The 25,842-nt window shown below is 43.2% G+C and overlaps 1 protein-coding gene across 1 annotated transcript in view; it reads left to right on the forward strand.

The window, feature by feature from the left end:
- The window catches only part of bloc1s1 (biogenesis of lysosomal organelles complex-1, subunit 1), an 83,552-nt gene extending 58,111 nt beyond the window's left edge, over positions 1 to 25,441 (forward strand). The window contains exons 3-4 of the mRNA XM_078534720.1: positions 11,000 to 11,132; positions 24,315 to 25,441. Of these exons, the coding sequence (XP_078390846.1) occupies positions 11,000 to 11,132; positions 24,315 to 24,422 (241 nt within the window). The 3' untranslated portion in view covers positions 24,423 to 25,441. The remainder of the gene's footprint in view (positions 1 to 10,999; positions 11,133 to 24,314) is intronic.
- Positions 25,442 to 25,842: the final 401 nt, after the last annotated feature.

Below are 25,842 nucleotides of genomic sequence, written 5' to 3' on the forward strand. Positions count from 1 at the left end.
GCAAAGGAATCAAAGGTTATCAGGGGTAGATGGGAATTCGAGACACAAACAGATCAGCCATGATCTTATTGAATGGTGGAGCAGGCTCGAGGGGCCAAATGGCCTGCGTCTGCTCCTATTTTGTATGTTTGCATGCATATTGAGGATGGATGTGAACCTTTTGGTCATTGGTAACAAAAGTTTAGACATGTTTTCTGTATTCAGTGATATAGTGATTGTAAGTACTGTATTAGAAAGTGTGGTTGGTACAATGGTTTTGAACATTTATCTCTGAGATTTGGGTTTACCTTGGAGAGTTGAAAATAATTGTCTGCTTTTACTGCTGGTTGCAAGAGCTCTACATGAATTGAAGCCGGAGAGTCTGCTGTACCTGAACTGAGTGTGCTCAATGCGAACATTGAGTGCAAAGAAATAGGGAAAAGAATTGGCCACCGGATGATTTCAAAATACAAAGCAATGAATAGGTAAATATTTTATGCCTTTTTGAAGCTTGTAAAGAAAAAAGAACTTGCATTTATACAGCGTCTTTCACGACCTGGAGACATCCCACAGATCCTTACATCCAATTAAGTACTTTTTGAAGTGTAGTCACTGTTGTAATGTAGGAAACGTGGCAACCAACTCGTGCACTGCAAGCTCCCAGAAACAGTCATTTTTTAAAAAATTCTTTTATGGGATTTGGGTGTCATTGGCTAAGCCAGCATTTGTTGCCCAACCCTAATTACCCCTGAGAACATGGTGGTGAGCTGCCTCCTTGAACCAATGCAGCCACCCACAGTGCTGTTAGGGAGGGAGTTCCAGGATTTTGACCCAGCGACAGTGAAGGAACGGCTGATTATATTTCCAAGTCAGGATGGTGTATGGCTTGAAAGGGAGCTTGCAGGTGGTGGTGTTCCCATGCATCTGCTGTCCTTGTCCCTCTAGGTGGTAGAGGTTGTGGGTTTGGAAGGTGCTGTTGAAGGAGAGTTGGTGAGTTGCTGCATTGCATCTTGTAGATGGTACACACTGCTGCCACTCTGTGTCGGTGGTGGAGGGAGTGAATGTTGAAGGTGGTAGATGGGGTGCCAGTCAAGCGGGCTGCTTTGTTCTGGATGGTGTCAAGCTTCTTGAGTGTTGTTGGAGCTGCGCTCATCCAGACAAGTGGGGAGTATTCCATCACCCTCCTGACTTGTGCCTTGTAGATGATGGACAGGCTTTGGGGAGTCAGGAGGTGAGTTACTTGTCGCAAGATTCCTAGCCTCTGACCTGCTCTTGTAGCCACAGTATTTATATGGCTAGCCCAGTTCAATTTCTGGTCAACAGTAACCCCCAGGGTGTTGATAGTGGGGGATTCAGAGATGGTAATGCTGTTGAATGTCCCAGGGAATGTACTGATATTGATCAAGACCAGATAATTTGTTTGTTGTTTTTGGAATAAATATTAGCCAGGACATCGAGGAGAACTCTCCTGCTCTTCTTTGGATAGTGTTGTGGGATATTTTTGTGCCCGCCTGAGAGGGCAGACGGTTTACCATCTCATCCAAAAGACGGATGTTTTTATTGTACTTGATAAATCCTATATCCTTTCAGCTTGGTTGGTGTCTTGCATCATGGATCTTGCGGTTTCAACTAGATTTCTCAATTTGAACAAAATTATTGTACAGACCAGAATCTCCAGAGATTCTCTGTTGTGTGACTGAAACCATTTTCAGAGGCACGAAGAATTAGAAGAGTCCAGTTTAATCACTGTAACAAGGAAGAATAACTGGCAGCCAAATGAATTATGTTCTGCACAGTTGCATTGCACCTAAAAAGTGATTTTTACCACAACACAAGGCCTTTGTTTTGTGTTGCAACTGAGCTAAATTATCTAATTTGAAGCGATGTTAGCAATCTTGGTTCTTGCGTGACAAACATCTGGGTTGATCATTACAGTAAATTTGGTTAAAACATTCATGGGAATAGAGTATGTCAGAGTGTCCCAGGCGCCATCGAGTAGTACAGACAATACTGTTTATTGTTTATAATTTCACAAATCTGGACTGAGCAGAAATAAGGAGATATGTTTTTCACTGTATTTTTGACTCTCACTTTGAAGACACTGAATGCTGGGGTGCAATGACCTGGGTGCAGGCAGCACTATGCTGTCTCCCTTAAGGGATCTTTCCATGTACAGGCTTAAGTAAGTGTCAGCAAGCTGTTCAACGCCAGTGCTGTGTCCAATACTGTTCTCCCCTGGCACTCATCCAAGTACACTTTCTAGCACGATGGCTATCAGAAATGGGAGCCCTGGCTAGTTCTTTTCTCTTGTGCCTACCCCCTGCCTCCTTCCAAGCACTCCAATTACCACCCTGTCTGAGATCAGCTAACTCAATGCAGACAAGAGGATCAAATCTGTGATCTTCTGTTTTATGTGGCTTAGTGCTCGTGGTGGTGACTTTTACCCTCATTGCGGAATGCTGTTCCATTTATTTAGGTGGCTGCTACCTCATGGCATAATGCATGTGGGTGTGTGTATTCAAATAATGCTTAGGATTAGTTTTACTGCCACTTGGTATCTTATGTAGCCTCCATGAGGTTCTCTCTTGCTCACACCCTTTCCTTGTAACTCAGTCCTCTGATCCTCAGACCTTGTTCTCTGTTCCCAAGGCTTGGATATTTCTTTTGTGCCTCAATGAGTGGAACTGAATGCAGTATTCAAGGTGCGACGTGACTAGCTTTAGCGTAGCTGCCTCAGCCTTTGACTCGACTGATTTGAAAGTGTAGCTCAGCATTCTGTTTACTGTATTAATTGCAGCTCTACAATGACATGACATGGGCTCCTGCATTTCTCTAAGCCTCTTCCCTTCCTTTGCTCCACACTATAGGAAGGATATTGAAAAGGGTGGGCAAATGTGGGTAGGTCTCTGCTCACATGGAGGGTAATTGTTAATATGGACTGATTGGGCTGAAAAGCTTGTTTCAGTATCGTAACTTCTATGTAGTTCAACACTATTCGTTAAGTATGTCTGCCATTTTTCTTCCAGTATGTAAAACCTTGAATTTATCTGGACTGAATTTCATTTGCTGTAATTTTACCCACTTATAAATATTGTCTGGTTGCTTCTGTAACCACTTAGCTATTTTATGAAACTCTACTGCTTCCCCTCCCTATTTGATATTATTAGTAGGTTTAGCTAACTCGCATTGTGTTTCCAAATTCGGAGCATTTTCTAGAAACAGTGGGGGTCTCCTCACAGAGGCGTTCCAAGAAGGATATCACAGTCTGACCTTGCTACCCCACTACTTGCTGCTTTTCTTGCTTCCTTGTCCACCTTCACGTTTTATGTCAGCTACCCATTGCCTCAGGCTTGTGTGGAGCGCAGAACCTTATTAAATGGTTTCTGGAAGTCTTGGATAGACAATCTCTGAAAGGATGTCACTTCCTCAAAAAGATCAAGAATGTTAGTCAAGTAGAATCCTATTAGGGTTAACACCTGTTTCTGGAGATTTAATTGTCGTTTTCTATTATCATAACAGCCTAGAATTCTGTCATATTGCTACAAATGCTCGCAGCCAATCTTTGGTGGGAAAGGACTCCTGTTCACCCCATGTTGGTGTACCTGACCCTGGCTGATTTCCTAGGCTCTGTAATTAGAAATTTGAGCAGGCACCGCGATCATTTATCCTGCCCTTGGGTCACTCACTTCACGTGGGCTGGGGAGGGAAATTGCTGAAGCACACACTATAGCAAAGCTAACAGTGACGGACTTTTCTTATTTCAATATTTTTTAATTCTCCTTTTAATAGTGCTATTGATTTATTGCATTAGTAAAAATGTATCCATAAAATTTAACCACTTCCCCAGGCCCATAACAACACTGGGTGCCAGGAACATGCATGCATTCTTCCTGCCCAGTTTTCTTCCTGTGCAAATGGCTGGCAATCCATTGCATGATGTATTCCCTTCATTTGTTTGGATTTATTGTCAGTGCTCAGAAGTGGCGTCCAGTGATGGGGAATTAGCAAAATGACTCAGCACTCGATTTTGCTCCTCTGTTTAGCCCAGTTATGCCAGTTTATCAGCATAACCTCTGGAAAATCAAGCCACTTATGTTTAAACTTGTCATTTGGAGATCTCTTTTCTTGCTGATCTTTTTGTTAATAAATTCCTTTAACTTCTTTTTGGGTGGCTCCCTTCAGCTGGGGCTAATAAGTTTAAATCCTCCCTTGCTGCTGTATTTACCCTCCTCTGCAAGGACATTGCTACCAATCCAATTTAGTTGTTGGGTATCCCATCTAAACTGCTCCCCCTTGCTGTATCCCCATATCTTAAGAATCTCAAACCCCCTCCTACACCACTTGTCTCACCACATGTTGACACATCTAATGTATGAAGACCTCCATCTTCCTGTTTCCTGTATCATCAATTGCTGCATGAACCACTGCTTCTGATGGGTTTTCCATCCTTTACAGAATCTCTCTCACTCACCTGTCTTTCCATCACCCTTTGCTGTTGTATTTACTCCACTTGTTCTCCTTGCAACCTCCTCCCCAACCAAAGCACGGAAGATGAAGAGTAGTCCGAAGAGCTGAACTTGCTGTCTTTTTGATGAGGGTTTTACCAAGTGCTAAGCACCTGGGACCCCTGGGCTTGGCCTCAAGTTCTTCCTCCAATCATTTGCCTTAAGCAACGTAAGTGACCTTTCTACTGTGGTGAAGCCTTGTGCTTCCCTGGATTATTGCGAGCCCAAGCATGACTGTGGTTTTACTTCTTTAAAAATTTTCTTGGTCTGTTTGAAAACAGCGCAACCATGTCAGGCACTGCAATAATCTGCTGACTGTAAAGATAAAAATACAGATGCTTTCATCCAAAGTATAGTGCTGTCTGTGATTGACCTCCTTTGCAGAACACAAACTGGCTACCCGGCAATTGAGGGCTCTCTCATAAAAGGAATGATATATTGTACCGTTCGCACAATGGCTGTGTTGTGACTGACTTCTAAAGTAGGCATCTCTGTAACACCAACAAAGAAATCATTTCACATTGTGATGGTGACACTTGTTTGAAGATGTAATGGAACAATTGATTCCGCTTCCTCCTACAATTTTCTTTGTACGACTGCACAGAAATGTTGCTTTCCTTTAATGGAACCTGAAAAGTTGGAGTGTTGCTATTGTCGTGTAATGTCCTCTACACATGTATACAGCAAGGTACCAGAGAGGGTTTCAGAAAATAGTTCAGAAAGATGTTCTGTTTCCTGAACTCTGTCTGGGGTGCCTTGTGTCTTTCTTTCTGTCTTCAGTCAGTACTGAAATTCATCTCTTTTTCGAGCATGCCCACATCTACTTGTAGTTTCATGGGATCAATTGCCCTCTGATACCTCATCAAGAGTACATTTCTTTGTGCAAGTTGAGGAGGTGAGAATCAATTGGATGCTGGACCATGGGCACAATGCCATCTCAATCTGCCCTATGAATATCTATGAAGGGTGTGTGCTTTCAAGCCAAATCTGTCACCTGCTTCTACTTTTCCATTTTATTTTAAAGTCATTTTCCAGCCTTTGCTCTTAACCAGGACCATTGATGCTGGAAATCAGCCTCGTGGCTCTTTGTAGTGCATCTAGAGCCTGAATGTCTTGTTGACCAGAACTGAACTTTTACAAGAGGGGTGGCCTGAGGTGAATACCATCTCTTTCTCTGACTTGTTTTCTACTGCTCTGGCAATATTGTTCTGCATTCTATTGACTTTGCCAAATTGCTATTCCATACCGATTGGACATGTTAGTGTCAAGTCTGCTAAAGCTTGTAGGTTGTTTCAGCTTCATAATTGACTATTTCAGCAGCACTCTGGAAACTCATCAGTGCAGCCTGTTTTTTCTTCCCAAGTAATAAAAACAAAATGCTGGTTTACTCAACAGGTCTGCAACCATTCTGATGAAAGGTTCCTTCAGTGTCACTGCGTCAAAATCCTGGAACCCCCTCCCTAACAACACTCTGGGTGTACCTATACCACACGGACTGCAGTGGTTCAAGTAGGCAGCTCACCACCACCTTCTCACTGGCATTTAGGGATGGGCAGTCAATGCTGGCCTAGCCAGCGAAGTCCACATCCCATGAATGAATTTTTTAAAATGTGAAACGTTAACTGTTTTTCTTGCCACAGGTGCTGCCAGACCTGCTGAGTATTTCCAGCATTTTCTGTTTTAGTTTCAGATTTCCAGCATTTGCAGTATTTTGCTTTTCCTTCCGAAGTGCTCTATTTCACACCTGTCTGCGTTAAATTTAACCTACAATTAGTCCACTTGCAAATTTTGTCTGACTCATTTTGTAGCTGCTTCATCCATTTCCGCTTTTTAATTTGGTATCATCACTCGAATTCTGAATCCAAGTCATTGGCCAGGATTTTCCATTCGTCGGGCGGGCTCAGCAGGAGCGGGCGGGGATGGTCGTGGAGCCGACTGCCGCCTGCGATCGGCTCTGCACCGCGATTTCACACGGGCGGGCCAATTAAGGTCAGCCCTGCGTGGATCGTGAGCAGTAGCACCGAGCGCTACCTGTGCAGGTAGGGAGAGGAGGGATAGTCGGGTCCAGGGCTCTTTCGCACATGCGTGTGAAAGAGCGCTTCATTCTCCCTGAAGCACGGAGCTGTGTCACATGAGATGGGCCATGCTTTTATTTTTCAAAAAAAGCTTTTATTTAATTTGTAAAAGCTTTAGGAAACCTCATCCGGCTCATGGATGAGGTTTCCTAAAAAACGTAAAGGCCGCTTGGCCTTTTCGCCTGCCCAGCAACTGTAAGGTTGGACGGGCAATGTAAAATTCCGGTTAATTACCTGGTTAATGGCCTTAATAGGCCTATCAATTATCGTCGGGTGCGCAGCTGACTCCACCAGATATCACGCGACTTCACGATGACGTCGGGATGCACACCCAATGTCATCGTGCGTCATTGAACGTTCCAGTGTGTTGGGCGCGTGCCCACACGCCGAATGAAAAATTCTGCCCTTTAATATGAATTAGAAACCGCACTGCCCCCAACACCAATTGCTGGGCACTCCACTAGGTACCTATCCAACCATGACAATAACTCCTTCAACAAATACCTGATGTTTTATATCTTCAGCCAGTTTCCCACAGCTTTGAACTTAGCTACAGGCCGAGTATCCTTTACCCAAAACCCTTGAGGTCGATTGCGTTTTGTATTTCAAAATTTTGGGTTTTCAGATGCTGCAGTTAGGCCTAAGCCTACTTACATTACAGTGGCCAAAGCCTAGGCTAGCTACAGTCAAAAGTAAATAAAATGGCTAAAAAAGTAAAATGTGCTACTGAATAATAAATACAAGATACCTGTAATAAGTTGCCACATGTGGGGCCATCTGCAATTCTGCTTGTAGGAGAAGGTTCGCAAGGTAAACAGTGCAAACAAACAACTAGACTTCCTGTGCTGAAGGTCGGGTGCATTTGGCCAGGTTCATGTCAGCTCTGGTCACAGATTTTTCGCACTAAAGGTTGATGAGGTTCAAAAACAGTGCAGTTTTTGGATGTGTCCGATTTTCAGATTAGATAAAGGATACTCGACCTGTATAAGCCGTTTGTGTGGAACTTTGTCTAATGCTTTTTGAAAATCGCAACACACAACAATACAGGGCTTTCCACTGTCCACTTGGGTTGTCCTTCCTCGAAGAAGCCAAAGGGATTGGTACGGCAAGATCCTCACCTTTTTTGAATACAAGAGTTCTCTTGACTCATTCTACTATTTTACTTGGAATTAAAATAAGATGAATTAGTCTGTAGTTGCCCGTGCCTTTTTTGTCATCATCTTTTGAATATGGACACCATATTGGCCTGTTTCAAATCTACTGGTGTCTCCCAGTGTCTAGTGACTCCCTCATAATGATTGTCAGTGCCTCACAAATCCCCTCCCTGGACCCTTGGAGCATGCCATCTATCCTGGGTTTTGGAGCCTTTTTTGATGTTGCAGATTGGTACTTCACTGGATTACGAGCTGTTTATCATTTAACAAACTTATTGGCATATTTTGTGAACTGGCCATGTGGTTGATTATTTGGAGATTTATGAAGCAAGTTAACCAAACCTTTTTGATTATGTATAAACTATCAAACCTGCTGGATGCCTGAGCGCCTCTGACAATCATAATTAAAATGTAGAACACCCTCACATTAGTTCACATGCCTTCCAGCTTCCCCATTGCTGCCTAAGCTCACTCAAGTCAAGTTCACAAGCTGACATTAAGAAGTGGCTGCCTCTGGCACTGAACTAATCACATCCCATGGTACACCCCCACCCCCCTGCTGATTTGAGTCAAGGTAGATGTCACTGCTTCAGGGTTTCTAAGAAAGTAACCCTGGAAAGTAAGTGATGTGGTTCTTAAATTTTCATTTGCCAGAAGAATTTTGTATTTGAATACCTTTGCCCTGGAAAGGAGAAAGCTAAAATAATTTTATCTGCCACCTTTTCCAAAATAAAATTGAGGGTGGGGAGCCTAAAGAAGAGGAGAAAAGTAACTTTAAAAATTGAAGTAGAACCATCTTTCTAATCTCTTGCCTTCCTCCTGAAAGGACCAACTCATGCCCAGACACAGTTCCCCATGCGTGAATCATTCTTCACACAAAAGTCTTGGTCGTGAGTTCTGGTAAGCTGTTCGACTATGGCAGGACATCACAGTTGAAAAGTATGACCGCCATAATTGTGCACGTACTGCACTTTAAGTCTGTTACTTGGAATGACATTTTGTCAGCTGTTTCTTCTTGCACATTGCCATTAGTGCTGGCTTGTTGGTTATATTTCATTCTGGAGTTTGATTTGTTGTTAACCAATTAATCCTCATGGATTTTTCAACCTTCTCCAAATCCATTGCAACGTCAGTCTCCTGCACAGGGGATTTAACTGAATGCTGCAGAATACATCTTATTATCTCTCTGCACTCCTCCAATTCTGGCCTCTTGAGCATCCCTGATTTTTGTTGCTCTAACTTCACTAGCCATACCTTTAGCTGCCTAGGCCCTAAGCTTTGGAATTCCCCTCTAAAACCTTTCTGCCTCTCTCCTCCCTTAAGACACTCCTTAAAACCTTCCTCTTTGACCAAGCTTTTAGCTACCTGATACCTCGTATCTGGTTTGGTGTCAAACTTATATTTGATAATGCTCCTGTTCTCAGGGTCTTGGGATGTTTGCTACATTAAAAGTGCTATATAAATGCAAGAAATCGCTGTTATTTACGCAGTGGGATGGATTCTACAGCACTGGCAGCAGCACATAAACAGCGGTATATAGCTTTTACTTTGGCAATTGGACCTTCCTCAATACCTGTGCAGCCCAACAATGTGAAAGCCACAATGCTCAGTCTGTACAGACAGGTTGTATGCTTAGCCTGTATGTAGCCAGGCAAGGCGATCTCTTCTGCCAGCAGCAGCAGCTGTTTTAGCTTCTGAAGGAGCAGGCACATATTATCACTTGGACAAGGTCTTTGCTTCTCACGTTGTGACGGTGGGCTAGATTTTTGTTCCAGCAGCGTGGTTCCACCTCCCCATTTGGACAACCAGCAGGAACCCTGTGTCACTTCTGAGGGGCAGGCCCGACACAATTAAGTGCCCACTGGGGATTTAACTGGCTAGCATCGGTTCTCCAATGCAAACCAGCCCCCAGTGGGGGCGGAAAGCCTGCCCCCAAAACCTGACAGCCAGTTGGAGGCCGGCAGTTCTCCATTTTCAGCAACACCACCAGGAGTGGTGGCTGCCGCTGATAATGCACTGAGACCCAGCCCCAGGATCGACGCTGGATCCCGGGACACAAATGAGTGAGGGTGGGATGGGGCTGCTGGGGAGTGAGTCACTGGAGGGGAGGAGCAGTGGGGTAGAAAGCAAGGGCAGGGGGTTTGGCTCTCGGCGCCCCTCTTTCTGATGCTGGGTTCCTTGATCGGGCAGAAAGTGCCTGTCAGTGAGGGACCCCCATCCCCCCTGTCTCCGTCCCCAACGAGGCTCCGGTTGAACCCAAAAGGGTTTGCTGGGCAGCCTTCGGGAGGCACGGGAGAGTTGTGTGAGCTCTGTTAAATCGCTAAATTACAGTGGGCTCAGGAATAATTGGCTTCCTGTCACCAGCGGGTGGAATTCCCACATCAGGCCCTTCCCTCCCCCAAGTTAATTGGGGACAGTTTTCCCAACGTTGGGAATTCCATGCAAGTACTCTTGTCCAATTCCCCCCCTCCCATCGTCATGCCTGCTCCGGTGGGGTCCACTAAATCCAGCCCAGTGACTCTGTAAAGGGGGTGTGAGTTTGCCCATCTCAGACATTAAAATCAAGGGACCTGATTTACAGTCAGGACTTTTATTATATATTGCCATCAATATTTGTTTAACCCCAGTGCCAGAACTCGAAAGAACTATTGAAGCCTTATGTAATATCCTTATTGGATACACTTGGTTATAACTAAAGGGGAATGGGAATTGTGAACTGTTTGGGTGAGAATTTAATTTGGTTTGGCGTGGGGTCCTATTTGGAGCAGATATTTTTTTTTAAACTATTTGTTCTGGAATGTTGGTGGTACTGGAAAGGTTGCCCTGAGAATGCAGCAGTGACTTCTCCTTGATTCACTGCAGTCCTTTTGTGATGGTACCCCATGATGGTGTTAGGGAAGGAATTTCAGGATATTGGCCTAGTGATGATGGAAGATGAGTGATACATGTTCAAGCCAGGCTGCTGTATGACTTAAAAGGAGAACATGAGGAGGTTGGTGCTCCGACAACATTGCTGCCCCTTTTTATCTTGATGGTAGATGGCACAGGCCAGGGAAGTACTGTTGAAGAATGCAACAATTGCGTGACCACGTAATTTAAAGTGCAAATGCGCTGTACTTTAAGCAAAATAATAGATTCAGAATGTTCATTGAGATAAATACTTAATTGCAATTGTGATAAAATTGTTCACAAGATCATATTTTTCCATTTATGTGGCTGCATAAGCAACCAGCCAGTTGTCACTTCTGCAAGAGTGCTGATTGATATGTTGCTGTCTCCCTTTCAGAGTGGCACAGGCCTACGTGAATCAGCGGAAACTGGACAATGAAGTAAAAACTCTGCAGATCCAGGCTGCCCAGTTTGCCAAACAGACTCAACAGTGGCTTGGTATGGTGGATAACTTCAACCAGGCACTAAAGGTAAATTGTAACAGGGAAGGACCTAATATACAGTAAAATATCCCGAAATGTGTTAATCACCTTGATTGTGTTTTGAACCGACTGTGATCAAATTCAATTCAAAATAGCTTGGGTGATTTATTTTTCCAAACAGGAAAAATTTAGATTTGATCCCATCAGTGTTCAATCAAACTGTTGGCTTTTTGAGCAGAATGTTAAATGAAACAGATGGAGTAGCAGGGGCTGTGAAAGAAAGAACTTGCATTTATACAGCGCCTTGTCATGTCCCAAAGCACTTAACAACCCGTGAATTTCTTCTAAAATGCTGTCACTATTGTTTTGTAGGTAAAATGGCAGTTTGCCCACAAGATCGCATAAGCAACAATGAAATGCATGACCAGTGTGTCTCTTGTTGGTGTTGGTTGAGACAGAAATGTTGGCCTTGGAGTACTCCCTATCAAGTATTGCTGTGAATGTCTTCTCTACCTGAGCAAGTAGCTGGGACCTTGGTTAGTGTTTTAACCAAAAGATAGCACCTCCAACAGTGCAGCATTCCCTCAATCCTGCACTGTGGCGTAAACCTAGATTATGTGCTCAAGTCCTGGAGGAGGCTTGAACTTTGAAGTCTTTTGACTTGGGTGAGTGTGCTATCCACTCAGCAAACTAATACTTTGATCCACAACCAAATATTTTTACTATCTCAGTGCTGCCCAAGCATGTACAAGGTTGCTTACGAGCTGGTTGGAAGCTTTGGTGTATGATATCTCTGCAACCCTGTAGGTGCTCTGTACACAGTGTACCCTGACTGAATCTGATGTGCAAAATGTGCTTTTTGTAATTTTCATTTTCCTAGGAGGGGTTGGTGGGGGGAGTTGTTTTAATTTACACATTTAGCTTATAATTGTGGGAACAGGGAATTAGGCATATCTGATTTTTGGCATTTTGCCAAACCTACTTTAACATTTCCTGAGTGACTATAGTTAAACCTTGAAATAATGAGCTACTATATCTTTCCAACAGCTGTCAGAGAGACTATTGCTGCCTTCAGTCTGGAACAACATAATCACTTAATTATCCCAGGTTAATGACCATCTTCACTGATGTCCCAAGTCAGGGAATTGAATCTCCATCAGTAGCGATATACAATAGTCAACAACTTGGAATGCTTTGTCTATGGTGGGGCTGAATTTTCTACTGGGTGGCATATTCACTGCTTTTTTACATTTTTACTTCCTTGCCTCTCAGTAATGGTTTCACTGGATGCTTGTAATATCTGCCAGGCAAAACTATTTTCTTGATACTACCAAAGCTGCTGGTGTTGGATTGAATCCTTCCTCTCCCCCACTCCAGAAAGACTTTTGCAAACTGACACGACCAGAGCACAGTCCAATATCTAAAATAAAAAAGACTCCTCTTGCATGCGGCATTCGGTTGGGAGGAAGAAGGTCCTATTTTTATTTTACTATCGTATACAAGTCCATCTGATGATGCATTTCAAAAAGCTGTGTAGCGCTCTGTTGTGCATTCTGGCCATTTCCAAAGTCGTTCATAATATCTCATTGCAAATGTTCTCCTCTCAAACGCTCCACTGCACTGGGACAACACAAGTATGCTGTTTGCTTCAGATCAAGAGCCCACACCTGTGGGTGTGAAGTCAGTCAGTCTCCTAAGAGCTTGGTTAGGCTTGGCTAACTATAGATGCCATAATTATTTTCAGCTCTCCAGCTGCTGCTCAAGCAACTGGATAAACAGCCTTTACCTTCAGTGTCGAGTGTTTGAAGCTGCTCGGTTTTTACTCAATGATTGTATTTCTGCAGGGTTGTTATTTTTGTGGAAAATGTAGCTCAGTATATCATTGGAGTTTTGATATTTACTTTGGAATCTTCATTTCTCTGAACTTGAGTGGTCCAATATTTATAAGATTCCACTCTGCCAATCAGCGATTTAATAAGTGAAATTGTTCAGGACAATGCGACTTCAATAACCCATCACCTATCAGAACACTGCAAATTTGTGAGCAAGTAGCCACCATTGACATCCCCTTGAAAGTCAATTTTTAATGCTAATGAAGTTCTTGCAGATTGTAAAATTTGTAAATCAAATCAGCTATGAAGTGAGACTGGATAGGCTTGGGTTGTTTTCCTTAGAGCAGAGAAGACTGAGGGGGGACCTGATAGAGGTATACAAAATTATGAGGGGCACAGATAGGGTAGATAGGAAGAAACTTTTCCCCTTAGCGGAGGTGTCAATAACCAGGGGGCATAGATTTAAGGTAAGGGGCAGGTGGTTTAGAGGGGATTTAAGGAAATTGTTTTTCACCCAGAGGGTGGTTGGAACCTGGAACACACTGCCTGACGAGGTGATAGAGGCAGGAACCCTCACAACATTCAAGAAGTATTTAGATGAGCACTTGAAACGCCATATCATACAGAGCTACGGGCCAAGTGCTGGAAAACGGGATTAGAATAGATAGGTGCTTGATGGCCAGCACAAACACGATGGGCCGAAGGGCCTGTTTCTGTGCTGTATAACTCTGACTATGATTTATCTGGAAAACATCATATGGGGGCACATGCAAATGATAAACTATGTTGCTTTATTAAAAATAGCTTTGAATTTTCTGGCTGGAAACTCCTAATTGAATTTTTAAAAAGGCTAAAGCCACATTCCAGAGACTTGAGATCATAGTCAAAGATGGCTGCACATTTGCATCACATTACCTTCTACATTCCAAAATCATTGAAATGGAGATGAGCTGTCTGCAAAGCTGCACCAGGAACAGTTACCTTGAAGAAGTATGGGTGCCATCTCCTATCCCATTAGCAAAGCATCCAGACAATCACCTGGGTACTCAACTGGCTGGAGACCAAACCATTAGACATAATCACTTGGACAATGGGACTCTGGCTGAGAGAGGAGTTCCCAGCCATAATCTAATCAAGTTACAACTGAATACCCTCATCATGACCACGTTTGGGTCACTGGGCAGTTGGAGAGAGAGGGTCATGTGACAGGCCGGCTACCCTTTGTGTGTTTAAGCAACTGTTTTTTTCTGAAGATTAGGACAAGCAGCTGAGACACTAAAGGAGCAAGGCCCTGAGTGGGTTCCCTCTCTCTCCATCCACCTTGCAAGTTTTGAACTCTCTCTGCTGATTTTGACTATTCAGGTGCTGTAGACATAGATTTTAATAAAGAACTCAACCCCACAGCTGCTTTCTCATAACCCATAAATCATCAGTCCACATCTCTAAACTGCCTCAACACCAACCCAGAAGGACCACCAAGTTCAACCTGAAGCCAACCAAGTCACCAACCTTCAAGAACCGTATGCCCCTTTAACTTTACTAGACTATCTTCCTATTTGTGATCTATTTGCATGTGAGAACTTTGAGTGTGTGTGTGTGTGAAAGTCGAAGCGTTTTTTAAATTATTTTTCTTAGACCAGGTTAAGTACAATAGATACTATTCCCCTTTTCTTTTTGAAAAAAACAACCTGGCTGTATAGTCACAGCACGTAAACAGTTAAACACTAACATATCCTTTTAAAAAAAAAACCTGTTGCGATCAAAACAGGAGTGGGAAAAGAGGGGAGCCATTCGACCCCTCCTCATCTGATTATAAGTAAGTCACGATTTTTAGGGAAATACTGGAATGTAACAACATTGCCTGATTACTTGGTAGTATTTCTGCATCTGATTTAAGTGATAAAGACTCCTGGTCTTCAGAAAAGTGCTGTAGTTCTTTTGTTGTTTTCTTTGCATTTTATAATGTTTATCATTCAGAAACTTACAGAATCACTTACGCAGCTGTTTTTTAATTTTCCTTTCTCCCCCAATTGGAAATTAATAGAGTAAAAGGGCACTTTGAATTTTCAGCTTTACTAAGTATATTCTTTGTTGTAAGACTTAAAAACCTTTAGTTGAGGCTCTTCCCAATGGCTCAAAAGAATGTAAGAAATAGGAGCAGACATAAGAATATGGCACCTCAAACCTGCTCCACCATTTTATAAGATCATGGCTTATCTGATCTTGGCCCCAACTCCCCTTTTCTGCCTGTCCCCCATGACCCTTGACTCCTTTGTAGATCAAGAATCATTCTATCTCTGCCTTGAATATATCCAGTGACCCAGCCTTCACAGCTCTCTGGGGAAGAGAAGTCCAAAGATTTATGACCCACTGAGGGAAGAAATTCTTCCTCTTCTCCATCTTAAATGGGCGACTCCTTATTTTGAAACTCTGCACCCTGGTTCTAGATTCCCCTAAGAGGGGAAACGACCTCTCAATGTCTGCCCTGTCCAGCAGAATCTTGTATGTTTCAATAAGATCATCTCTCGTTCTTCTAAACTGCAATAAGTTATAGGCTCAACCTCTCATCATAAGACAACCATTTCATCCCAGGAATCAACTTGGTGAACATTTTCTGAACTGCCTCCAATGCAAGTATATCCCTCCTTAAGTAAGCGACCAAAGCTGTACTGTAGGTGTGGTTTCATCAATGCCCTGTACAGCTGTATCAAGACTTCTACTTTTATATTCCATCCCGCTTGCAATAAAGGCCGAATTCTATTTGCCTTCCTAATTACTTACTGTATCTGTATGGTAACTATTTTGTTTCAAGTACAAGGACACCTAGATCCCTCCACAGCAGCATTCTGCAGTCTCTCTATTTAAATAATCTTCTGCTTTTCTGTTCTTCCTACCAAAGTTGATAACCTCACATTTCCCCGCCTTATACTCCATCTGCCAATTTTTTGCCCACTCACCTAACCTATCTATATCTCTTTGCAGGCTCTTTGTACTCTCCTCACAACTTGCTTTCCCACCTCTCTTTGTATGGTCAACAAATTTGATTACAATATTCTTGGTTCCTTCATCCGTGCCATTAATATAGATTGTAAATATTTGAGGCCCTAGCACTGATTGCTGTGGCACTCCACTAGTTACAGTTTGCTAACCTGAAAATGACCCATTCGTTCTGACTCTTTTCTGTTAGTTCGCCCATCCTCTATCCATGCTAAATATGTTACCCCTAACACCATTATCTGTGTAGTAACCTTTTATGTGACACCTTATCAAATGCCTTTTGGAAATCCAAATATACTACATCTACTGGTTTTGCTTTAGCCATCCTGTTTGTTACATTCTCAAAGAACTCGTAATAAATTTTCCTTTCATATAACCATTATTATGATTTTCTAAATGTCCTGCTACTACAGTAAAAATTTCTGTCATTTGGCATTGTACCAATCGGCACGCTGTAGTAACTGGAATTGCTGTGTTGGGTCTGTTTTTTAATTAGAGATGTCTCTCGTCCCTCAGAAGCTGGTGCTAACACTTGTTGCTGAGTGGTTATGTTCACGCCCCCCCCATCAGTCCCACTCTCACGCAACCGCTAATAATTGTGAAACTCACGGGTAGTTGTTATCAAAGGCCTGCCCTCGCTTCAGTCTTAGCCTCCCACTGTTCTGCAGCACCACATTTTTGATTAACCGGCACCTCCCAATCCTGGAACATGCCTGATAATAGAACTTTTACTATACTTTGTTAATAATGGATTCTTGCATTTCCTCGATGACAAATTTTAGGATCACCGACCTATTGCTTTCTGTCTGTCTCTTTTCCTGAATAGCGGTATTACATTTGCGGTTTTGCAATCCACTGGGACCTTTCCAAAATCCAGGGAATTTTAGAAGATTACAACCAATGCATCCACTGTCTCAAGCCACTTCTTTTAAGACTCCAGGATGCAGGCCATCAGGTCCAGGGCACTTGAGTTCCATTATTTGCCTAGTACTTTTTCTCTAGCAATAATTATTTTAAGTTCATCCTTCCCTTTCCCCTGATTTTCTACTATTCTTGGGATGCTTTGTGTCCTCTACTGTGAAGACAGATTCAGAATATTTGTTCAAAGCCATTTTCATATTTCGCATCATTAATTCCCCAGTCTCTCACTCTAATGGATCAATATTTACTTTAGTATATAGCATTTAGTATATATCCTTTTTATATACTTGTAAGAGCTCTTACTGTTTGTTTTTATATTTCATGCTAGTTTTTCTCTCATCTATTTTCTCCATCCTATTTTTGCTGGTTTCTAAAATTTTCCCAATTTCCCAACCCACCACTAATCTTCCCAACATTTTATGTCTTTTCTTTCAATTTGATATCATCCTTAACTTCCTTAGTTAGCCGCGGATGATTATGTGAGCCAGCATAATTGCGGGGAAGGTTGTGCATCCCATTTACCACTGGTGGGAAAACTGACCCCCATCAAGTCAGTGGTGGAAATGGGCTGATGCGGGAAACCTGCCCACTAGCTAATTAAGCTTGCAATTGAGCCATTTAAAGGTCATTATCCTTGAGCCCGCCAGAATTTAGTGGCTGCACAGGAATTCTCCTGCACTTGCATAGGTTTGCCGTACCTTCTGAAGGCCACCCAGCAAACCTTGTCGGGTTTGACAGCAGCCTCCTGGAGCTCCCTCTTTCAAAGGCATTTATTGCCTGATCAAGGGACCTGGCATCGGGAGGGTGGGTGGCTGCTGACAGCCAGTGCCCTGCCCTTGCATCCGACCTTCCTTCCTCCCCTCGCTGGCGATCACCTTCCTGTGACCCCCCAACTGATTCCACTCGCCCCTCCCCAGGGATCCCACAATGGTCTCTGCTGAAAGCCTCACTGTATTACCACCAGACACCACCACTCCCAGTGGTGCTGCCAGCAATGGAAAGCTGCCGACCTATGATTGGCCAGTAGCTCTCAGTGGGCAGGATTTCTGCCTCTAGGGTTCTAAATCCTGGGAAAAGCCCTGCGCTGGCCAGTTAAATGCCTGAGAGGCACTTAATTCAGCCGGGCCTCCCTGACAGAAGTAACGTGCGTTTCCCACTGGTTCTCCAAACAGTGGGTGGGACCTGCGTTGGGAACATTAAATTCAGCCCCACGTGTCTGTAATAGCTAGCAGATCATACCTGTTTCTATTTGTGCCATCAATTCATCTATCTTGTTACAAATGCTGTGTGCATTGGGCTTTTATATTTTTTCCCCTTGTATCATGTTTCCCTACTCTGACCCTATTGGTAGGCACTATGGCTCCTCGGGCCTACTCCACCAATACGATTGTAGCTTATCTCTACCTCAGTTACATTTTTCCGCACTATTTCCATATCCTTTGATTCCCATGGTACACAGAAATCTATTGCTTTCCGCCTTGAATCCATCAATGACTGAGCATCCACAGCCCTCTGGGGTCGAGAATTCTGAAGATTCACAACTCTTTGAATGAAGAAATTTCTCCCCATCACAGTCTTAACTGGCAGAGCCTTTATTCTAGATTCTGCAGCCAGGGGAACATCCTCCCAGCCTCTACCCTCAGTTAGCAAATGTGGTGCATCATGTAGTCATGAGCAGTATGGGCAAGGAAGTTCTGGGATGTCCCCCATGATTAGACAATCTATTCACATTCACTGTTTAGGCTCACATACAAAGAATAGACATTTGTTTGACATGCTCCCGGGTAGGGTTGCCAACTTTGGTTGAATGTATTCCTGGAGATTTCATCACATGACCTCTAGCCTTCAGCCACCCTGCCCCCAAACTGTTGCCATTGGCTATCCAACACCTTGATCCTCATGGCATCTCACCTCCCCGCACCAATTAGAAAGCAAAGAAGCACTTTGTTACCCAATTGGATGATTCTTGACTGTCAGACAGTCTTTTTTGTACATCTCTTATATTTTTAGTACTAATTAACAGAAGTGCTCAAAGAAAAATTTAAAAAACACTTTTTTAAATGCCGATACGTTTTTTTCTCCAGGGCAGCAGTCCTGGAGGGTTGGCAACCCTAACTCCGGGCGTGGGAGTGAGTACTCTTGAACCAATCCTCAGCATTGGTCAGTCAGTGCTTTGGGGGAGGAGGGTAGAAAACTAGATGGAGAAAAGATAAAGCCTAAATAAAAACAAAAAACTACTGCGGATGCTGGAAATCCAAAACAAAAACAGAATTACCTGGAAAAACTCAGCAGGTCTGAGCTTCTTTGGTTAGCAACTTTGAATTGATGCAGCGCTGAGCACCATCTGCTGGCCTGTGGAGAAAAATAAAATCAATCTTAACATAACCCTGGCAAATCCAGTTTTAACTTGAATCATTAGTTCAAAAGAATCACCGCTTTCATGGAGAAGTGGATTCAGGGAGGCAGGAGAGCCAGGTGCTATTTTTGTCACAATAATGTCACGTGTAAGTAATGCAGTCATGCGTTTTTGGCTTGACTGGTGTATATCTGTGTTTCGTAAACTATTTTGCTCCACAGCTCTGCAGTTATCCTTAAATTCTCCATTCTTTTCATCCAGCTGTTCTTCAAAAAATCATGTACCTGTGGAAAGTAAATAATAAACGCCTAAAACCATGACCTTTCCCCCCTTCCTGAAGCTGTAATTCAGTCCTTGCACAAGCAATCTGCAGCTATGATATATTACCAAGTTATATTATTGGGGCTATCTTTAGAACAGAGCCTTAAAGGCTGGGTGTAAGAAAATAAGGAAATGGTATTTAAAGCATTTAGTTGCTGATTAATTACTTTTGAAGTGCAGTTACTGTTAAATATGTCAACACGGCACAAATCTGAGCACAGCAAGGTCCCGCAAAGAGAGAAATAACCAGTTAATCTACTTCTGGTGGTGTTGATTGAGGCATAAATGTTAACCTGCACAAACTCCCTGCTGCCCTCCCATTAGTGCACTGGGATCTTTTTAAAGACAGATCGGGTTTCCATTTAACATCTCATCCGAAAGTTGACAACTCCAACAGTGCAGCACTTGCTCAGTACAACACTGAAGTGTCAGCCTAGATCAGCATTTCCAGAACTATTTTCCAATAGGATTCCATTTTAAGAATTGAAAATTAACGCAACCCTGGATGCCAGCCAAAGCAAAACAGCAATAAATTAGCATAATAACATTCAGTATATAATTATTAAAGTTTGCGATATGAAAACCTAAGATGAAATCCTGGGCCCTTGGTGACTGGGCTGCCACCAGTTGCTAGATCTGTGCCCGCTTACATCACTGCCGCTCTGGGAAGTCTCTGACATATTTATGTAATGCGTAGTTATGTCATAACATGCCTGATCAGAGCTGCCACAGTGAATCAATGTGTCCATTGCTGGGAGTTTGTCATGTGATTGGTTACTTCCCACCTCTGGGCCAATTTGGGAGCGGGGGAGATTAGCATGACTTTATTTCTCTCAACCCCTTTCACTATTCCTGTGATCCCAATTGGGATCACGACCGATAAATTGGGAACCGCTGGCCTCGATTATGTGCTCAAGTTCTGGACTGCGGCTTGAATCCACTGTGTTCTGACTTCAAAGGGTCGATTTTAACTGAAGTTAGGTGGCAGTACATTGTGGTAAAGAAACCCCCACTGGGGAATTCAGCATAAGTCCCGGGGTATTTTAACCCTGGGCCTCATTTATATAATCCAGGACAGTCTCCATTCGAAACTGGTAGGAGTGACGTCATACCTAGTTGGGTGGGAGCAAATATTGGGTTGGGTGCCCAGAGACGTCAGGGTCCCAAGTGAATAGTTAATAAAATTAACGTTGGGCAGGGGCTTTGGAAGTCAATGCCAATGGTGGGAGAGAGTGGCCTGACTAAGGCTGGGGCGACCCAAGGATCTGGAGGGGAAAAACACTCTGCTCCTCCTGGCCTCCAAGGACACCAAGAAAATAGTTTTTTTTAAGGTTAACCTTGGCCTCTTCTGGCCACCCTCTGGTTCTGCTGTCGGGGCTGGAATACAGCTTGACAGTCCCTCACCATGCCCTGCTTACCCCTTAACATCCTGCTCGCACTGTTCCTGCAGGTGGGATTTAAAATCTACCTCCAAAGTGAGAGGTAACATTAAGCCAAGCTGATACTTCTAGGTCTGTAATCCTGACTGAATCAAGGTCCAAAGATGAGGTGGAGGTTTCTTGCTTCTGATGCATGATCAGATGTTTGAGACAAAAGCAAAATACTGCGTATGATGGAAATTTGAAATAAAAACAGAAAATGCGGGAAATACTTAACATGCCCGGCAGCATCTTTGGCGAGAGAAACAGAGTTAACATTTCAGGCCTGTGACAAAAGTTCCGATGAAAGAAAGGTAATTGACCTGAAGCATGAACTCTGTATCTCTCTCCACAGATGCTGTCTCACCTAATCAGAATTTGTAACATTTTCTGTTTCTATTTCAGACTTTTAAACTGTTTTTCCCCCTTTCTGCTGAAGGCACTGGGGTGCAATTGCGAAGGAGCGTACAGCCCTCCGGTATCTCATTCAACTGCCCTTTCTTTGTGTGAGCCTAGACGGCAAGTGTTAGTGGGCTATTTAACTGTATGGGACACCACAGTGGAGCTCAATCCTATCCACATACAGAAGCTAGCACAAGTGTTGTCCTTAAATTGCACCAATTGGCACAATAACAGCAATAAAGGGAATATAAAATGATGAACTGTGATTTTTTTAAAAATCCTTTTACCTATTGGCTAACGGCTTCTTTAATCTAACCGCTATGTAGTGTGACCATGTGTTGGCCAGATAGATAACACAAAGCCTAACACACTGATACCTGACACACCCTAGCCAACAAAGTTTTTCTTTGCTGGATGTTCTTTCAAACAAACCCCTCTACAGTATAAATGGAATACAAGGAGCCGGATCACCAGTTTCCTGTTATTGTCAAGTTTGACTGTTAAGGCCTTTAATTGACCATCACATCTTTCCTTTAATATTCTGTACCTCCTCTATGGCAATTAGCCAGTTAACATTAATAGTGATGTGGTGTAACAGCATATCGAGCAGCAAAGCACAGCGCAAGAGGCTGGTGGGATGCAGATGCAATCCTCACTGCTTAATTGCACAATCTAGTCTCGTTAGCTGCTAAATCCATTCCAGATATTTCCACATAAGGGGGGCAGAAAATAATCAGGTGGCGGGCCATCACTCTTGTGTAGCTCAAAAAGAGGACTGGGAGCAGGTCCACACACCATCTGTTTTGCCTGCCAGAGGAGGTGGGCAGTGGAAACAACATAATTCAATAAAAAAAAAATCTTGCCTGCACCCTAACCCGTTTACAGTTGCCATACTCTGTAGCTTTGGGCTGCACACTGTAGGAAAAATGCTGGGGCAGATTCGTGAGGATACTATCTGGTTTGAGGAGGTATAAATACAAAGGAAGACTTGAAAAATTGGGGCATTACTTGCTGGAACAGAGGAGATTTCAGGGTGATTTGATATGAAGGAATAGGACAGAGTAGATAGAAACTGATTGGCCTTGATATGTACTGGGGCATGGTATTGGACCTGTGGAGTTGGAGTGGTGGGGGAAGAGTTATGGTTGGTAAAGCCAGAAGTGCGGTCTCTCCAAATGCAAGGAGTTTTAACTCTAGGGCATATTTCCTTTCTTTTCCCAGGTTCCCCACCTGAAAGTCAGCCTAATTGACAGGCTTGGTTGCCTATTTTCTGAGGAAGGCTACAGCCCAGGAGCAAATAGGTTTGGTGATGGTAGCAGGGGAGTGATCATTGGGTAGGTGGTGGGGGCTGTGGTAGCTGGTGATCACAGGGTTTGTAGAGAATGACTGGGATGGTCAGAGATTGCAAGGGAGTCCAGTGATTGTGGGGGGAAATTGTGGGTTTACAGGGTTGGTTTGTTGGGCTTAGAGGGGACACTCTGGCTCCTACTAGCCCACCACAAGCAGTGCTGTGAAGGCACTTAACCTTATGGATCCAGCCCTTCTTGCCTCCTTTTACCAGCCAGGTTTGCCGAGATCTGGAAAATCTGGCCAACAGTAGCTGAAATGGAGGCATGCAGCCTCCTTAAAAGTGACTGACCTGCTTTTTGAGAGCTGTTTTGGAAGCCCCCCCCACCCAACCCCAACCCAACCCTGTCCCCCCACCATCCTGCATCCAATAAAACCCTAACCCAACCCCACCCATATTGGGGAGTTAAAATAATCACCATTGTTTTCAGTGGTTATGGGGTCAAGAATGAGGAAACATAAGATTAAATGTAAAAAACAAAAAGCTACTGCGGATGCTAAACTGATTTCTTCTCCACCGATGCTGCCAGACCTGCTGAGTTTTTCCAGGTAATTCTGTTTTTGTTTAAGATTAAATGTAGGTGATTTAGGACCTAGAGCAGAAGGAAGCATTTTACACAGAAGGATTATGAGACTGTGGAATGTACTACCAGAGTTAATGATTGAAATAGAGACCATGTCAACATTTAATAATAGGCTGGATAGGTGGTTGAAGGAAAATGGAATAAAGGGACATAGGAACAAGACAGGACCGTGGGATTAGGAATTACTGATGGAATGGAGGATGCACATAAACATGGACCAGATGGATCAAACAGCTGTTTCCTTTTTCCAGTTTTTATATAGTAAGCTCTGCAGTGGCTGAGTGAGTAAGCAGAGACACTACCTCCTGTAATGTTAGGCCATACAGACTAGAATGTCCCAGGTTCGATGTCCAGGCAGGATGCTTCAATTGGCTAGGGAGCAGACAATCTGTCAGAATTCCTGTTCTTGATTGGTACCAAATAAGCCCTGCTGGTAAGTTCCAGTGTTAGAACAGGATTGGGCTTGGCTATGATGCCTCCTATTAGCAATTATCTTGCCAAAACCCTTGCCTCCGAATCAGATGGTTGTGGGTTCAATTCCCACTCCAGGGTCTCGAGCACATACGGTAATCCAGATTGATACTCCAGTGCAGTATTGAGGGATTGCTGCACTGTCAAAGGTGCTGTCTTTTGTATGAGGTTTTAAACCGAGACCACCGTCTGTCCTCTCTGGTGGATGTGAAAGATCCCATGGCACTATTTTGAAGAAGAGTAAGGGAGTTCTCCCTGGTGTCCTGGTCAATATTTATTCCTCAACCAACATTACCAAAACAAATAATGTCAACTGTTTATTAGAACTTGCTATGTACAAATTGGTTGCAGCATTTTATGACAAAATGTAATTCACTGATTGTTAAGTACTTTGGGTCATACCGAAGATCTGAAGCTATATAAACACAAGTGCTTTCCTTTTTTACTGGAAGACAGGCATCTGGGCAATGGGCAAAAACTGGCATACAAATATTGAATTTTAGAGGACCATAGATGACAACTGTAGCAGCAAGTGGATGTTGTTTTTGTCTAGCCTTGCTGAACATTTGTTTTTCCTCCAGGAAATTGGAGATGTTGAGAACTGGGCGAGAAGTATCGAGATGGACATGAGGACTATTGCCACTGCTCTAGAGTACGTCTACAAAGGACAGCTACAACCTGCGACATGATACATCAAATGTGGAGCTGAGAAATGGGCATTTTGTGAGAAAGAAGCTGAAACACCTTCACAGTTTAAAGCTGACGTTCTAAACACAAGCTATAAAGCAGGGTTTCCAACAGGAAGGTTGCAGTAAGGCTGGAATGCCCTTCCTGATGAGGACTGTTATATTGTCCACCCACTGTGATGATCGTTAATTACAATAGCCTAAGATTGAATGCAGATTTCTAAGACTTGATGCATTTGTATTTGTTTTCCTAGGTGTGTAATAATCCAGGAAGGATAATGTGAAATGCTAAGATCTTGAATAAAATACATGCAGGCCTATTTCATCATTCATTGCTAAAATAATGCATGTGTCTCTCTGGTTGCTAGCAGCAAATTTTGTTTCAATAAGACACACCAGAGAGCATTCTTAGTAAAAATATTCAGTGGAATACTGCTCTGTTGAAAACAAAATGATTATATTTTGATTAGATTCCCCCGAAAGCCCAGTCCTCTGTGCCAAACAATTTGCATCATGTGTTGCTGTATTGTGTAATACTGCACTGGTATTTATTTTGCCAACTAAGAGGACATTGTTCCTTTTCCTTCCTGCAGTTTGTCAGTGGGATGATGTCAATTGCCAGTTTGCAGTTATTGCTTCTCCTTCTTGCAGTGCACTGTCACTAGGGTGACCTTCCTTGCCAGACTTTGCAGCTGCTGCTCCCCTTCCTGCAGTGCATTCTTGACGGGTGGCTTGTTCGTTGTATCTGTTGCTTCCCATTCTGCAGTTCATTGTCAGGCAGATAACTTGATTTGCCAGCCTCTGCTCTCATGGCTGCTGCTTCCTGTTCTTACTGGGGTGGACCTTGCTTGTTTGCTTGTGCTCTGTTTGCTGCATTCTGGCATTCCGCAGAATTAGCATCCTAAATAAAACGAATGCTTTTTTGTTCAAATGAGCCAAATTTTTGTGCAAAAGTGTGATATTGCCCCACCCAAAAGCATCTATCAGCATACTGATGTCTATAAATAAACTATTAAAAATTAGTCTGCCTGTGGTGCATATTTAATAAAGTAAGATGATAAATAACCCTTCGATACAAATGAATTAATTATTTGCTGATTGGATTGTTCTGTGTTTACATTTTTTTCCCCCATCAACCCTGGTGTGCATGTGGTGTGGCTGGGATGATTGTTTGATCACATAATACATGTGCTGTCCTTTCGCCTTTTGGAAGCTAAGTCTAGTCCAGGGTGAAAGTAGTCTCTGCCTACTGCTTGGAAAGATCCCTCGTGAAATGATTTAGGGCAGTCTCAACCCAGTTCCTTCTGAGTATAAGTCCACTATGAAGCAGTGTTGTTAATCTGGGAAGATGAATACAGTATGTGATCCTTAGAATGGGAAATATTAGTTTTGAGCAACTTCTGGTTCTCTAGTATGATGGAAA

Source organism: Cetorhinus maximus, chromosome X (genome assembly GCF_964194155.1).
Source record: "Cetorhinus maximus chromosome X, sCetMax3.hap1.1, whole genome shotgun sequence".
In the NCBI taxonomy this organism is placed as follows: domain Eukaryota; kingdom Metazoa; phylum Chordata; class Chondrichthyes; order Lamniformes; family Cetorhinidae; genus Cetorhinus; species Cetorhinus maximus.